Source organism: Ixodes scapularis, unplaced genomic scaffold (genome assembly GCF_016920785.2).
Source record: "Ixodes scapularis isolate PalLabHiFi unplaced genomic scaffold, ASM1692078v2 PGA_scaffold4__175_contigs__length_147842914, whole genome shotgun sequence".
In the NCBI taxonomy this organism is placed as follows: Eukaryota; Metazoa; Arthropoda; class Arachnida; order Ixodida; family Ixodidae; genus Ixodes; species Ixodes scapularis.
The window spans coordinates 74,108,464-74,122,005 of NW_024609879.1; the positions used below are offsets into that span (position 1 = coordinate 74,108,464).

At 45.7% G+C, this 13,542-nt stretch overlaps 1 protein-coding gene across 3 annotated transcripts in view; it reads left to right on the forward strand.

The window, feature by feature from the left end:
• The window catches only part of LOC115314978, a 62,719-nt gene that overhangs the window by 36,803 nt on the left and 12,374 nt on the right, over window positions 1-13,542 (forward strand). For 2 of the 3 annotated variants that reach the window (XM_042293329.1, XM_042293330.1), the window contains exons 12-16: window positions 2,432-2,557; window positions 4,530-4,655; window positions 7,562-7,684; window positions 8,324-8,449; window positions 13,003-13,125. In XM_042293329.1, the coding sequence (XP_042149263.1) occupies window positions 2,432-2,557; window positions 4,530-4,655; window positions 7,562-7,684; window positions 8,324-8,449; window positions 13,003-13,125 (624 nt within the window). The remainder of the gene's footprint in view (window positions 1-2,431; window positions 2,558-4,529; window positions 4,656-7,561; window positions 7,685-8,323; window positions 8,450-13,002; window positions 13,126-13,542) is intronic. The other variant, XM_042293331.1, reaches the window with a different exon arrangement.

Sequence of the window (13,542 nt, forward strand, 5' to 3'; positions counted from 1 at the left end):
AGGAATTTCCAGCAGTAGTTTCTTAAAGCGTTCACGGTCAATTCGCATTAAATGTCAAATATTCGTAGAGTGACGTCTGAATAATGTGGACACTTTCGTTCCCGCAAATTGTCCATAATAACGAGACCAAAATGCACGTATTTTCCCAGTTTGTCCACGAAAATGGTGTCCTTATACCAGGGTATCCATAATAATGGGGCCCATATTAAACGAGACGTGACTGTGCTAGAAAATAGTCAAATTAAATTTGCAGTTGACTTTTAATGTTCCTATTTGCTTTGCGGTCAAAAGTTCATCTTCACATCCCTTTATTCGCATCAATAAATGCATCCTGAAGCTGAGCATACCTTGCAGCCGAATATTAATCTTCCTATTTGCTTTGCGGTCAAAAGTTTATTTTCGCATAACTTGTTTCACTACAGGTGTTTCGTTTGGATGCCTTGGATCCAGCATACACTTTTTGCCTTCCGCTGTGCATTTGGCTCTGCCTGCACGCTCAAAGCTCACGAGATGCCAAAATGTTTTGGAAAGAGGGAATCTGGTGCTGGAGGAAGGACTACCGTCGGGCCTTCGTGCCATTCTCATCATGCCAGTGACTATACTGTGAAAGCTCTTTGTGTTCTCGTACTTTGAGAGAAAGCAGGAAGATAGGGGAAGCAGATATGTAGTCCTGGTGAGGCTTGCTAGTGTCAAGGGGGTGCCTCTTTCCGTTGCTTTTCTTGAATTTTAATTTAAGCAGTGCCTAGCCTCTTGGCAGCTGGCAGAATAATTTCCCGAAATTCTACCGGCAGTCGCCTGCCATTGGCTGTCTGAAATCGTTTGACAACTGCCGGTAGAATCCTGACTTATTCTCCCGGGATTTCGTGGAAACACGATTCATGGACAACTTTTCGTGGATGCGCGCTTAATGAACGCACGTTTCATCGACGCTCGTTACATGAATCGCACACTGTAAGGACATTTCGTCGCGCGTGTTAACCTACTCGGCCCACATGACGCTGGTTCGTGGCAAAGGTCTGCAACGGCTGATTACAAAAAATGTTAACGCACCTGGCCCACCCATACACACTGCTTCACGGCGACAATCTGGGGCGGCTTATTACAGGAAAAAGCTAATTTGAGTTGTCGATGAACCAATCTGTCGAGGAAGCAATCTGTCAACGAAACATCTCGTGGTGATGAAACAATCTTTATATGAAACATTGTTTGAAAAACTGATTGCCACTGCCAAAGGATGGCGACTGCCGGCATAATTTCAGAAAAATTATTCTCCCGGCCTCCGAGAGAATAGACACTGCTTTTCACGTAGGTATCCTGCGGGCAAGCATGGTGAAGCCGCACCCCGGTAAAAGATCTGGTGGAAATTAACTGGTCATTGCGGTTCTGTGCGGCTCTAATATTCTCTCGGCTTGTTTCAACGCACTACAGAGATGCTAAGAAATAATCCTTCTGCGGTCGCTTACAAGGGGAGAATGCCATGGCATCTCATCGGGAGGCCCGTCCTCCAGCATGCGTTCGTAGCCTTTTGCCATGCTTTGGCTGCACATGCACACATGAGCCTTAAGGAGACGTCGAAGTGTTGTCGAAGGTGGGAAGCAGGTGCTGGAGGCGGGACAGCTGACTGACGTTCTCGTCTTGTCAGTGAATGTAGCTGCACATATGGCACATGCCTTGTCTCGTTCCCTTTAGAGAGTCGTTTTCTAGTGATCATCTGTCACATTTCTCCTCTCTTTGTGTTCTGTCCGTAGCCATCTTATTCTGCCGTTGCATCAGCAGCTGCTTGCACTCCCAATACCGTGGGAGGTCGCAAACGTGCGAGCGTTGCTTGCACCCGATCCTGCCGTCGTGAAAAAATATCCGTCGCGTGTTTTCAATGTTTGAACACAACATCGAGGTGGTGGTAGTGGAACCACCGCCTAAATGTAGGAAGATGCCAATGTGCTGCATTGACTACAGTTTTTCAAAGAGCTGTGGTCCGATCTAGGAATAGAATGCAAAGTTGAGGTCTTGTACTTCGGACTCTCTGGAGAGATTGGAAGGTAACAGAGCTTTTTGGGATCGCAGATGTAGAAAAAAGTCATTTGGTGTGCTTCATCTCCTATTGCTTGCGGGGGTACATGCGAGTCATTGTTCCGCCAGCGAGGATTGTCTGCTCAGCCCACCACAGCTGTTCTTTACCGGGGTTAAAAAAGGTTGAGTTTGTTTTTTGTAAAACGGGGTAGCGATGATAGGAAAGGAAATATTCCCCGGACAAATGCGAATTCTAACGTTTTGATCAGTTTTAAAACGGGGTAGCGATGATAGGAAAGGAAATATTCCCCGGACAAATGCGAATTCTAACGTTTTGATCAGTATTGAACAAATCCATGTTCCATTTGGGTTTTCTGTACAAGGTACAGAGAGCAGATGTGTTGTACTGCTTCTTTCACAGAGAAAACCGAGTTGCCTGCTGTTCAGACCTCCGAGGGTTCGTGGTCTGGGCTCTCAGGCTCCAAGTCCCCACTGCTGATAAACCAGGGGGGCCACTGGGGGAGTGGGCCTGTGCGCGTCAAGCAAGGCAAGTTTTTCTCCATTCAAAGGATCCCCTCAAGTTTGTTGCGTTAGACAGGGTAGCGACGATAGAAAACGAAATGGACCCCACACAAATACAAATTCTAACAATTTGATCGGCATTGAATGAACCCATGTTCCATTTGGGTTTTCTGTGCAAGGTACAGAGAGCAGGTGTGTTTTGCTGCTTCTATAAGGGGCAACACTGCTTCTAGAGATATTTTTTTTAATATAAATTGTGATTCAATTCAAGCTAAATTTACCTAGCTTATCTTCCATTACAGTCTGGCTACAGTTGAACTTGGATATATTGAATTCAAAAGGGATAGTAAAATACAGTAAAATACCGGGCAAGTGCCCACTCATACTTTGGAGATAATCGCAAAAAAATGGGGGATGGGCGCTTGTCCGGTCATCAATTTTACATATAAATGTACAATGCATACTTTCTCCGATCTTACAAATTTGGTAATGGGCGCTTAATGTGGAATGGGCGGATGCGCGGTATTCTACGGTAGTTTGATATATCAATAATTTGATATACAAAAATATGTTGAAATTTCCTGGCATCTGTTAATACCGAAGGTCGCGACAAACGGGAGCTTTCCAAATAGAGCATCCAAGAGCCACTAAATACAGTAGAACTTAGTTGTCAAAAACCCCAAACACCGTCTCCCTTACACCTGCGGCGCCTGGTCGGGACCTCCAAACAGCATGAACGACAAAACACGAAAATAATAAAAAAAGAAAAATGGGAAAGCGAGATGCATGAAAGAAGTTAAGCAAGCAACAAAAGGAAGGCTCTAAATTCAGGCAGCAAAAAAAGAAAAAGAAAAAACGGACGAGGCGATAACGGCAAACAAACGGCAAAAGGTAAACAAAGTTAAGGCATTCAAAGTGCGATTGCAGAACCATTGTTGTCGACATACTTACTTGCCGAAGACTTTTTTTTTGTTTTTTTTGCTCATTTTATTTTGGGGTTAGAAATGCACGCAGCAGTGGCAGTGTTCGGGGAAAGGGCGCAGGCAACCGTTCTAACGGTGAGCACTCTTTCGCTCTTCCTAAGCGTGCGCATGGGCCCTTCCCCTTTCTTTTGTCATCCTCCACTTTTTTTTTTACAGTTCATTTTTTTTTTACAGCTGTTTTCTTGTTGCGTATCTTACCGCTTGTATGCTGGCGTGTGCGGTCTGCCAGCCCCTCAATGCAAGCGATGTGCTCGCCACTGGCACAATCGGATCGCGGGAAAAGCAATGGGGCCGGGCTTTGTTCGCTATATTGCGTACCCCGCCTTTGGAGTTCGATACAAAAAGCCAATGCTCCTATAGAATTACATGTGATTTTCAAGGGGATGTTTGGGCTGTTTGATATAAATAGTAAATCGAAATACCTGAGTGTGCTATAACTGAGGTCGACTGTACAAATACTATGTACCTGGTTTTGATGTAACCTAATTTTGTTAATATCATAAATTTCATTTGCAAATATTATGGAACGGATTAAGACGAATTGAAATAATGAAATAAACATATATCAGTGAACTAAAAGGTATGTGAAAGCTTTGGGATGCATTACAAACTTTTTAGGAGACTTTTGAACTTCCCAGTTTCAAAATGATTTATTGCAGGATGCCTAAAAAGCACCTAAAAAACGCCTGATACCCTATTTAATATATTTGTACCCCTTTATGCGTATATCACGCATATACCTACCCGAGAAAGAGAAGCATTTTAAAGATTAGATATGTGCAAGTGGACGTATGGCTTCCATGAAATAGTAGAGGGTGTAGGTAAATAGTTCACTCAGAAATAGTATTAAAAAACATCCACAGATCCATTTTACTTTATTTCCAAGATAATATTTCAAGATGGGAGAGACTTATTTAACAAAGATCCTTCAGGTCAAAATAATAAATGCCTGGCAATCTTCAAAAGAAAAAAAAAAAGTTTTTGTTTTTAAAGAGCAGTGTCTCCCCTTAACAGAGAAAACTGAGTTGCCTGCTGCTCAGACCTCCAAGGGCTCATGGTCTGGACTTTCGGGCTCCGAGTCCTCACTGCAAGTGAACCAGGAGGGACACTGGGGGAGTGGCCCCGTGCGCATCAAGCGAGGCAAGCTCTTCTGTCATCGCACTGGCCACTTGCGCAGTTCATGCAGGGTCTCTCATGCCTAATAAATCCTGCCTTGAGGCGTATCGTGCCTGCTACAGTCTAAGCTCATTACAACAGACCTGGTTACAACAGACATTTGGATATAACTCTGGTTTCGCGTTTTCGGTTTTTATTTTTTCAAAATTTTTTTTCGGTGTGTATTTATTCCCAAAACGTTTACTGTTTTTTTTCGGTGAATATGAAAGAAACACCATAGGGCACCGGATCAGATTATTCTTGTAGCTGTGATAATTGTGATCACTCAAAGAATAACGACACATATACATACATGGTCTTCGCTACAACTTCCGTTAGGACACACCTCAAAATTGTGGAATCCGCGGGTTGCGGACGGACGTTGCGAGCGTTCAGGATTGCTAACCCTAATCACTTTTCTGCGGAGATGAAAACGCGTGAAAATTCGCATCCTTCATACGGCACGCGCCAGTAATACCGTGAACTTGAGCACACGCATGAAATGCGCTAAATAAGAAATCCGTTCGATGTTTGAGGACACAAATGCTTAGAAATCACCACTGTAGTCGAAGTAAACAAACACGACGACACGGGCGTTTCTGCCGTCTTGAGAGCGCCGCCACGACATCACAGCACGAGTAGGTGGATCTTCCCTTCTAGTATCTGCTGGGTTATCATAGCGACACACAACGAAAATTCAAAGTCAAGGATAGCGCTTTTACGCGGAACGATGAGATGAACGCCGTCTACGACGACGATCACAACCGACGCCATGTTTGCAGATAGAAGCAGCCGGCTCAGCCGGCCCGCGATCGGCATGCAACGCGCGCGAACACTTCTCCTCGACCTGCGATTGGTCTGTCGTTGCGGTTGTTTGTTTCTTTGTTTCCAACGCAGCGGAGAGACGCACGCACGTGAACGACTCGTGCGTGCGTCCCTCTGTCGCTATGGCAACTGAAGCCTCTCTCTTCGCTTCTCCCCGCGTTTTCGAGCAACCTCCTTGCCCCGCGAGTGCAGCTTGCGGCTCGCGCCGTCAGCGCTGTTATCTATAGTGTTGCACAGGGAAGCGAGCTCGCTGCTCCGGTCGTCGGCGCGGTCGGCGGGCTGTGCCACAAACCGCACTATAACCGGTATTTCCCTTCGCGCGCCTGCATTATAAGCAGTATGTAATTACATGGAGTTCTATGGGAGGTGAACCGGTGGTTTAAAAAAACCGCGTTATACCCGGTCCTGCACTATAAGCGGTTACGTTGTAAGTGGTCTATACTGTACTAGCCCACATCCAAACTTTTTTGGGGGGACCGGGAACTTGACACACAAAGCCCGGTCACAGAAACGACACAGATGTCCCGCGAAGGACAATCCAAGACCTCTTTTGTTGCATTTTGAACATTGGAAGGGGGCAATCACGAAGACGTCACACAATGTCAAACCTTGCAAAGCCCCTCCACCGTCCCGCACCCACCTCGACGCGGCCCTAAAAAACTGACCTTTTTCGGCAAAAATCGAATTTTAGAAAACGGATTAGACATACTTTTATCGGTTTAAACTGAAAACGCCGAACCTGCAAACTAACCTTTTTCGGTTAAAACCGAATTTCCGGAAATGGATTCGGCATACTTTTATCCGTTTTTATCGGTTTAAACCGGAAACTCCGAACCCTAGATATAACATACCAATTTGTGAAGTTCGGTTGGTTTTTCTCTACATACCATTGACCCAACTTCATATCTGCATACAACATATACTCCTCTTACAACAGACCAAAATCTTGGTCTAAATCAACGTCTGTTATACTGAGCTTAGACTGTAGTCGCGACAAAAAAAGGACATGCTTCCGAATGCCTCCGATCTGGCAGTCGCTCTGCCGTCGTGTTTATATCGTTGTCTTCTCCCGACGGCTTGTGCACGGTCGGCTAGCTGTACAACCGAGGGCGAACTTACTGGCAGGGCGGTGTCACAAAAGTCTTTTTTGCTCCCGGTAAACTTTGTTTCGCCATGTCGATGAACAACATGTACCACATTTCGGATCTTTTTGCATGCAGATGCTTAGTTGTTGGCATTATTTTTGGCGCTGGTGAAACGCACAAGCAGGGTAAGTGGTTTTGTCGACGATGGAGCTTGGTACAGGTGACCTGGGACGTATTTGGGGTGCTTAAACCCAAGTTTACTTAAATTGTTTGTTCTTTGGAGCCATCTGGCAGAGTCTGGCGGGGCCATTTCGTACGCCGACGAGCTGACTTCTCGAGCACCGGCTCGTCTTAACTCTGAGTAAAGACTGGTATGCACAAAAAAAAATGAGAAGTTTACAATTCTCTGTAATGCTGAATTAGAGTGCAGCTCTTGAGAAGGAGAAGGGGAGGGCACGGAGGGGAATTTTCCGGGAAATTGTGGGACAATTCCCCGGCAAATTCCCACGCTAAATATAGCGGGGAAATTTTTCCGCTAAATTTAGTGGGCAATTTTTTCCGCTAAATTTAGCGGGGAAATTTAGCAAAATTTTCCCATAATGCAACGTGTGGTTATGGCCACTTGCATTATTCTAATAATGCAACGTGCGCGGTTACTCCGGTCAAGCCGGAAATGGGTTCCTAACAGCTGCGCTCTAAAACACGAACTCAACGCATCCGGCAAAGCGCGTAAAGTAGAGCGGAATGACGAGTTGAAGCAACCTCCTCCACCCCTTTCCACTTTAGCAGAGCATGTTGGAGAGGAGGTTGCTTCCTTTCCAGTGTTCACTCCATTAAAGTGGAAAAAGGTGGGAGGAGCTTCCTTTTGACTCTCACCCTGCCACCAACTGTAGTGGCAGCCGCGTCATGTGGTTTCAAGATGACAGCGCCCATGCGACGGAGGCCGAAAAAGGTCTATATTTTGCACATTCTCTTTGACAGAGCCAGGGGATACACCCGACGCTTCACCCTGCAAGGCCTCGGATTGGGAAAATGCTTGCGGCCCGTGCACTTCCCTCGAGCCCCCGAACGAGGTCCAGAAGACTGCAGTTGTCCCGAAGGAGGGCAAGTTGCTCTTTCGGCCCTACCCTGGAGATTATGCGGGCAGTGCTAGTTCACCTCATTTTGGAGCAGATACTAGTGCGAGGCTTTGTAGTGGTGTTGGTGTGGGATTAGATTAAGACGCAAAGCTTTCCATATCCGGCTAGCAGTACACTGCTTCACTGCTGCACATTCTCTGGTCAGCGTCGGGAACATCACTGCTAGTGTTAGAAAGTAGTGGGGCCCAATAATAACTGAGGTTTCGAGCTTGAAAGGTAGCCCCTGAGCCGGTTTTGTCAAAGTCAAAGAGAAGTGAAAAGCCCTGAGCTTGAGCCATCCTCGAAAAAGCAAACCTCTGAAGCTTAATATGTAAAAATCTTTATCTTCAGCTTCGCGTTTAGTTGTAACAAATACTGAACTGTCTGTAAGGCTCCTTTTTTTTTTATTAGGAACCACACCCCTTATCCGAAGCTCCTCCCTGCTGTTCTCAGCTTGTCAGTAACCATAGCATCATTTTCATGCTCCCAGCTTGGTGCGTTTTGAGTCCAGTTTAGACGAAGAAGCGTGGACGCTGCTTTATCGAAAAGTTTTTGAAAGCCGAGAAAACGAAAAGCCTTTTTGGGAGATAAAGGGGGCTGATGTCTCGTGTTTCCGTTTTGACAGACCCGGACGAGTTTGCCGCCCTTCGAATTGACGAAGGCTCGGGCTCCGGTGCCCTTGGCTCCGCATTGCCTTCTCCGGTGCAGCTGGAAAGACACTGGGAAGACACTCCTCTGTGCCCGGGACAAGGCAAGCCTCTATACTCCTTCTATGCTTTTTCGTGTACTGTCGAAATCGGTTAAAACGTAGTCAGTTATAACGAAATAGCAGCTACAATGAAGTGATCACGATTCCTTATTCCCTTTCGCAGTTCGTCACAACCGGTCGGTTATAACAAAATAGCGGATGCAGCGAAGTGATTTACGATTCCCGTTGAATTCGGTATAACCGGTCTCGACAGTATTTTTTTGCCTCGTGACACATTTTTATCTGTACGCAAGCATTTTGTTTATTAATGCATTACAGTCGCCGACTGTTTTTTTGGACTCCGATGATTCGGACCTGAAGGTGGAACCGTGACTTACCCCATAGAAAGAAAATGACCGCATCTCCTCGTGGTGAATGGTGTTGATTGGGGCGAAGCTCTGGTGGTGCTGATACGCTGCGTCGCAGCATGTTGAGCTTTTCGTTCATTTTCATCCATGTCAGAAAGAGAATGTGTGGTATGGAACGTGGTTATATACACGAACTCATCTCTGTTACGTCACGGCGCGGTGGTGGCGCGTCGGTCGCACTTCCGGTCTGGAGCTGTGGGCAGAAGTCCCCATGCTAGACGTGTATTCCTGCGTTGCTTTGAAAGGAAAGAGACAAAAACTTGCCTTCTCCTCAAAACGCCGCGACTGGGGCCGTGCCAAAAGTGTCGAGAAAGGTTTGAAGGTCAGTTTTCACGTGCTCGGTTCGTCCGAGAATATGGATATGTGCAGTGAAAAGGGAAAAGCAGACGCCGTCGGACAACGATTGCTTGGGCGGGAAGCACTTTGGGTTGAATTCACGGATACTTGTGGTCATCAGATTTATTTGTTTTGTTCCAACATGAACGCCAGAAAACCGCCAAGTTGTGCTGACCACGTTCAGTGCGTCTTCAAGTTTAAACGGCCACCTGATCGTTCGAATTGTCGTCTGCTTGTCGTCTGCTTGTCGTCTGCTCTCTTAGACGACGCCGGCCCGTAGACCATATCTTGGCCCGGTACTTGCGATAAGAAGTAAGTGCACGCCTCAAAAGACTTAAATTTGAAGGTTGGTAAGCAGGCTCGATGTAAACAGCAGATACAAGGAGATGTTGATCATTGTTACCAGTGACCATCACCGACTTGCTAGGCCTGATTCACATGGTCCGATTTTGCTTTAGATTTTCAATATTGATGTCGACCATCTCGGCTGCGGTTCACGCTTTTGCAGTCCGAGCGACGTTGCGACTGAAAATTGCGAGCGAGATCTCATCATGCGAATGAGGCTTTAGCGTACATTTTGCGGAATCCACGCGGAATGAATCGCCGCATGTCACATTATTGACGCGAAGTTTTGCGGTGTAACGAGCCTCGTGAATTTCGCTGACGCTGCTCAAGTAGTCAGACATCGTTAGGAGGACGTAGAATCAACAATTCCAACGCGAAAAAGAGCGCGGGGACTCACGCCGCCGCCGACAGCACCGCATTTAAATGGTTTGTTTATGGGCGACGGCGAGCTTTTTGCCCACACCCCCATCGCGCATGCGCGGCGCCGGTGGCGTCCGCTAGGGGCGCTCCGGGTGCTCCGGTTTGTTTGTAAACATGAGTTGGTGTATACACATTTGAGCATTTGACCGTAGCGCCCTCTCGTCTATAGATGTTGAGCCAATCCATGCAAAGTTTAATGCGATTATATACGCATTTGACCGCAGCGCCCTCTCCTGTGTAGACATTGAGCGGCTAGATGCAACGTTTCATCCATGACATCCCCAGCTCTTGAGGTACTACCACATCTCAGAGCCCCCTACTCGTCCCGCAGACGTGGCCGAGTGGTTAAGGGGGGACACTGGCTAGAGGTCAAACTTTTGAACTACACAAGTGATTGGAATGAAATTTGCAGGGGAGACTTAGCTTCAGATGTGGGTGTACTGTGCAAACCTTCAGCTCTTTAGGACAAATTTACATACCTGCATAAGATGATGTGTCACATTTCATTAAGAAATCTATGATGTGCAAATCAAGCTATTAAGCATCATTTTGACTGCTTGAATATAAAGTGGGAGATATGGAACCTCGGGCTATCTACTTTCAATAACTTAAATGTAAATATTTCAGGAAGAGTTATTACCTCAAACTACGAGATGCATATCTGTCCTCTGTCAATTTTTGAAAACTTAGTTTTTTATCACTGAGGACTTCAACCTAAACCAAAATAAAGTAGATAGCCCGATTCCTGAGTAAATTTCAGTTCAGAAACATCTTGATTGTGGTATCAGAATACTTTCACTTTCGAACAAAAGATTCCTTCATATGAAATTTGCAGCAAAAAGTGGAACTGAGAAAAATGCATTCAAACATTGAACTCCTTTACTTTGTTACTGCCTCACAATGTGTTGAAAATATTTTATAATAATGTAACTATTTGGCATATGGTTATCAAATTTGGTGTAAGGGTGTATAATTAGTTTCTAAAACTGAAAACCTTAAAATTAAAAAATGAATTTTTTCAAAAAAAATTTAACTTTAGGCCCATGTCCGCCCTTAAGGCAATGGACTAGAAATCCATTGGGGTCTCCCTGCACAGGTTCGAATCCTGTCGACTGCGCAAACATTTTTAACTTTTTAAGAAGACAGATGGGATGGCAATTAATGTGAGCACAGACGCCGGACAAGGCTAGACCCTAAGGAGCTTCGCCCCTAATAGTGCACATTCACGACCAATGTTTCGGACAGCTTGAAGTCCAAAAGTTTGAATATTCGGACAAAATCGTCGTGAGCGATCGGCGAAAACACCATCGAGAAGTGGCTATTTTGAATTCTATGTTTGCTGCAAATGGATTGGCTTGGTTTGGCAGCGCTACTTGAGTACTCCTGAGTCCTACCGCTAGGTGACACTATGCTACCGCTTTTTTTCCCATTTAGGTGCACGTCATCATCATCATCATTATTATCATTTTGCTTTGTTTTTCCGTTCCTTTGCGTTGCCAATCGCAATTTTGTGCTCGTGGATTTGCGCTTCTTATCTCGTTCGGGCAGCGCTGGCTTGGACGTCATGGCCCTATCTGTTGTTCTGCCGCCACATCTGTTGTTAAGAAGTGCAGAAAGTACTCGACTATAACGCTAGAAAAGAAGGCAGTGATTCTCAAGCTAACAGAAAGTTGCCGAACGCGAACGGAGGCGTAACCTGAAACAAGGCACTATTTCTGGCCTTTTTAAGCCCACTTGGAAGTAACAAAGGCAAGTTGTTCAATCTGCTGATTTTTCGGACTGCTCTATTATTTGGACGTTTTCTCGGTCCCTGCGAAGTTTGAATAATCGGTCGGCGACTGTAGTATTAGTACTTACATGACACTGCAAAACTGACGCCGTCCGTCTGGGGACAAAGCAGTGGAAAGGGAAGCGAGCCGTGTAGAGAGGAGGAGAGTAGTGAAGGACAAAGGCGAGAGCGAGGCGATGTCACTGGGTGTAAGCCAATGTGCCTGTGAGAAAACAATGAAAGCAGTGTTGGACAGCGGGTGACGCCACTAAGCGTGCAAGGCTGGCGAACGAGGCGGAGGAGCAGAAGCAGCGCCTAGCTCGGCTGGCCGAAAGGTGGCGCAAGAAGCGGCAAGTTGACGCAGGTCTGCGTGCAACAGAAGCCAGAAAAAATTAAAGGGAGGGGCATTGGTGGATCCTTAGAGAATGCGTTAGCATAACCCTTGCCAAACACGTCCCCCTTTAGGAAACAGCAACACCGACACCGTAACAAAGCCAAAAAGAGGCAGCAAAAAATAGAAGAAGCAAAAGAGAAAGCCAAAACAGAAAAGTGAAGGGGTCAGTGTTAGCGTTTCCCAAAGGGGGCGTGGGTGGTGTTTCCCAAGGGCCATGCTAACGCATTCTCTAAGGATCCACCAATGCACCTCCCTTTAATTTTTTCGGCCGCCATCATGGATTTCGACATCTGAACAGGGCAAGCACCATATTTATGCAAGTGCAGGTCGACCCAATAAATGTTTGACAATATGAAGTGGGGGTTTGACTTACAATCGAACCAAGGCATTCTACCGCCAACAAAAATGAAATAGTTGTGATATTAAGAACACCTTGGCTTGTTATGTGTTCAGCCGACTGTACTTGTTACGAGTTCTTTCTTATTTTTTTAAAATTTGCGCGAATAAGTACTTTTGTACTTATTCGATGTCTGAAATAATGAGCAAGTCAGAATTTACGGCGTCCAAAAAATCGCTCGGGGATATGAAACATTGCAAAACACCCCATTTTGTGAGACATATCTCAGAGAAGAGGCATGACTCGAGGCTTGGGAAGGTTTTTAATGGGAGGAAAAAGGTTCTGCATGAATCTAGTTCTGGGTTTTCTACAATATTCAGCGCATAGAGGTTGAGTTTGTGCCTTAAAAAAACAATTTCAAATTCCTGTTTAGGGCCCCGTTAAGCTAGGATAGTGCTCAGCTCTTGTCAACTCCAAGGGACTGGATACTAGAGTTCTAGCATTAGTGCATGTTGAATAGCAATGAAAAACTATTAGTGCATGTTGAATAGCAATGACAAAGATTTTGTTTGGCATATGTCCCAGCAGAAACAGATGATGCATCTGCTGTTCTGAGAATCAAGGGCTTGGACTGTGAAGGTGCATGTGGCCCGTCCTCTCCTCTCAGGCCTGTGAACGGAGTTGAGGCAGCCACTGCTGTCGTGAAGGGAGGCAAGTTCTCCTATTTTTGCTCTTGGCGTCATCGAAGTGGGAATGTCAAAAACTGACCCTTCTTCTATCCCTGCCTTTTAGTGATTGTTACAATCTGTTTTTGGTGGGTCACCAAGACCGGCCTCTCAAAGGCTGGCACCTGCAAGCACTTGGAGTCATTCAGCTTCATAGATGTAAAACGAAAATGCAGTGTTAGGGAAGGAAAACGAATCGCACTTATGCACTGCCAAATGAAAATGTTCCAATTGAAAGTACACAGTCTGCCTAAGTGTTGCTCTAGCAGTTAGCTCTTTCCTTACCCAGGGAAAACAATAAATTTTTGGAGGGTCCCAGTAATTTTTTTTTTTTTTTAAAAACATATGCTTCTAAATTTGTTTGCAATAATACCAAAGTGTAGCGTCCCCCCCCCTTTCCGTG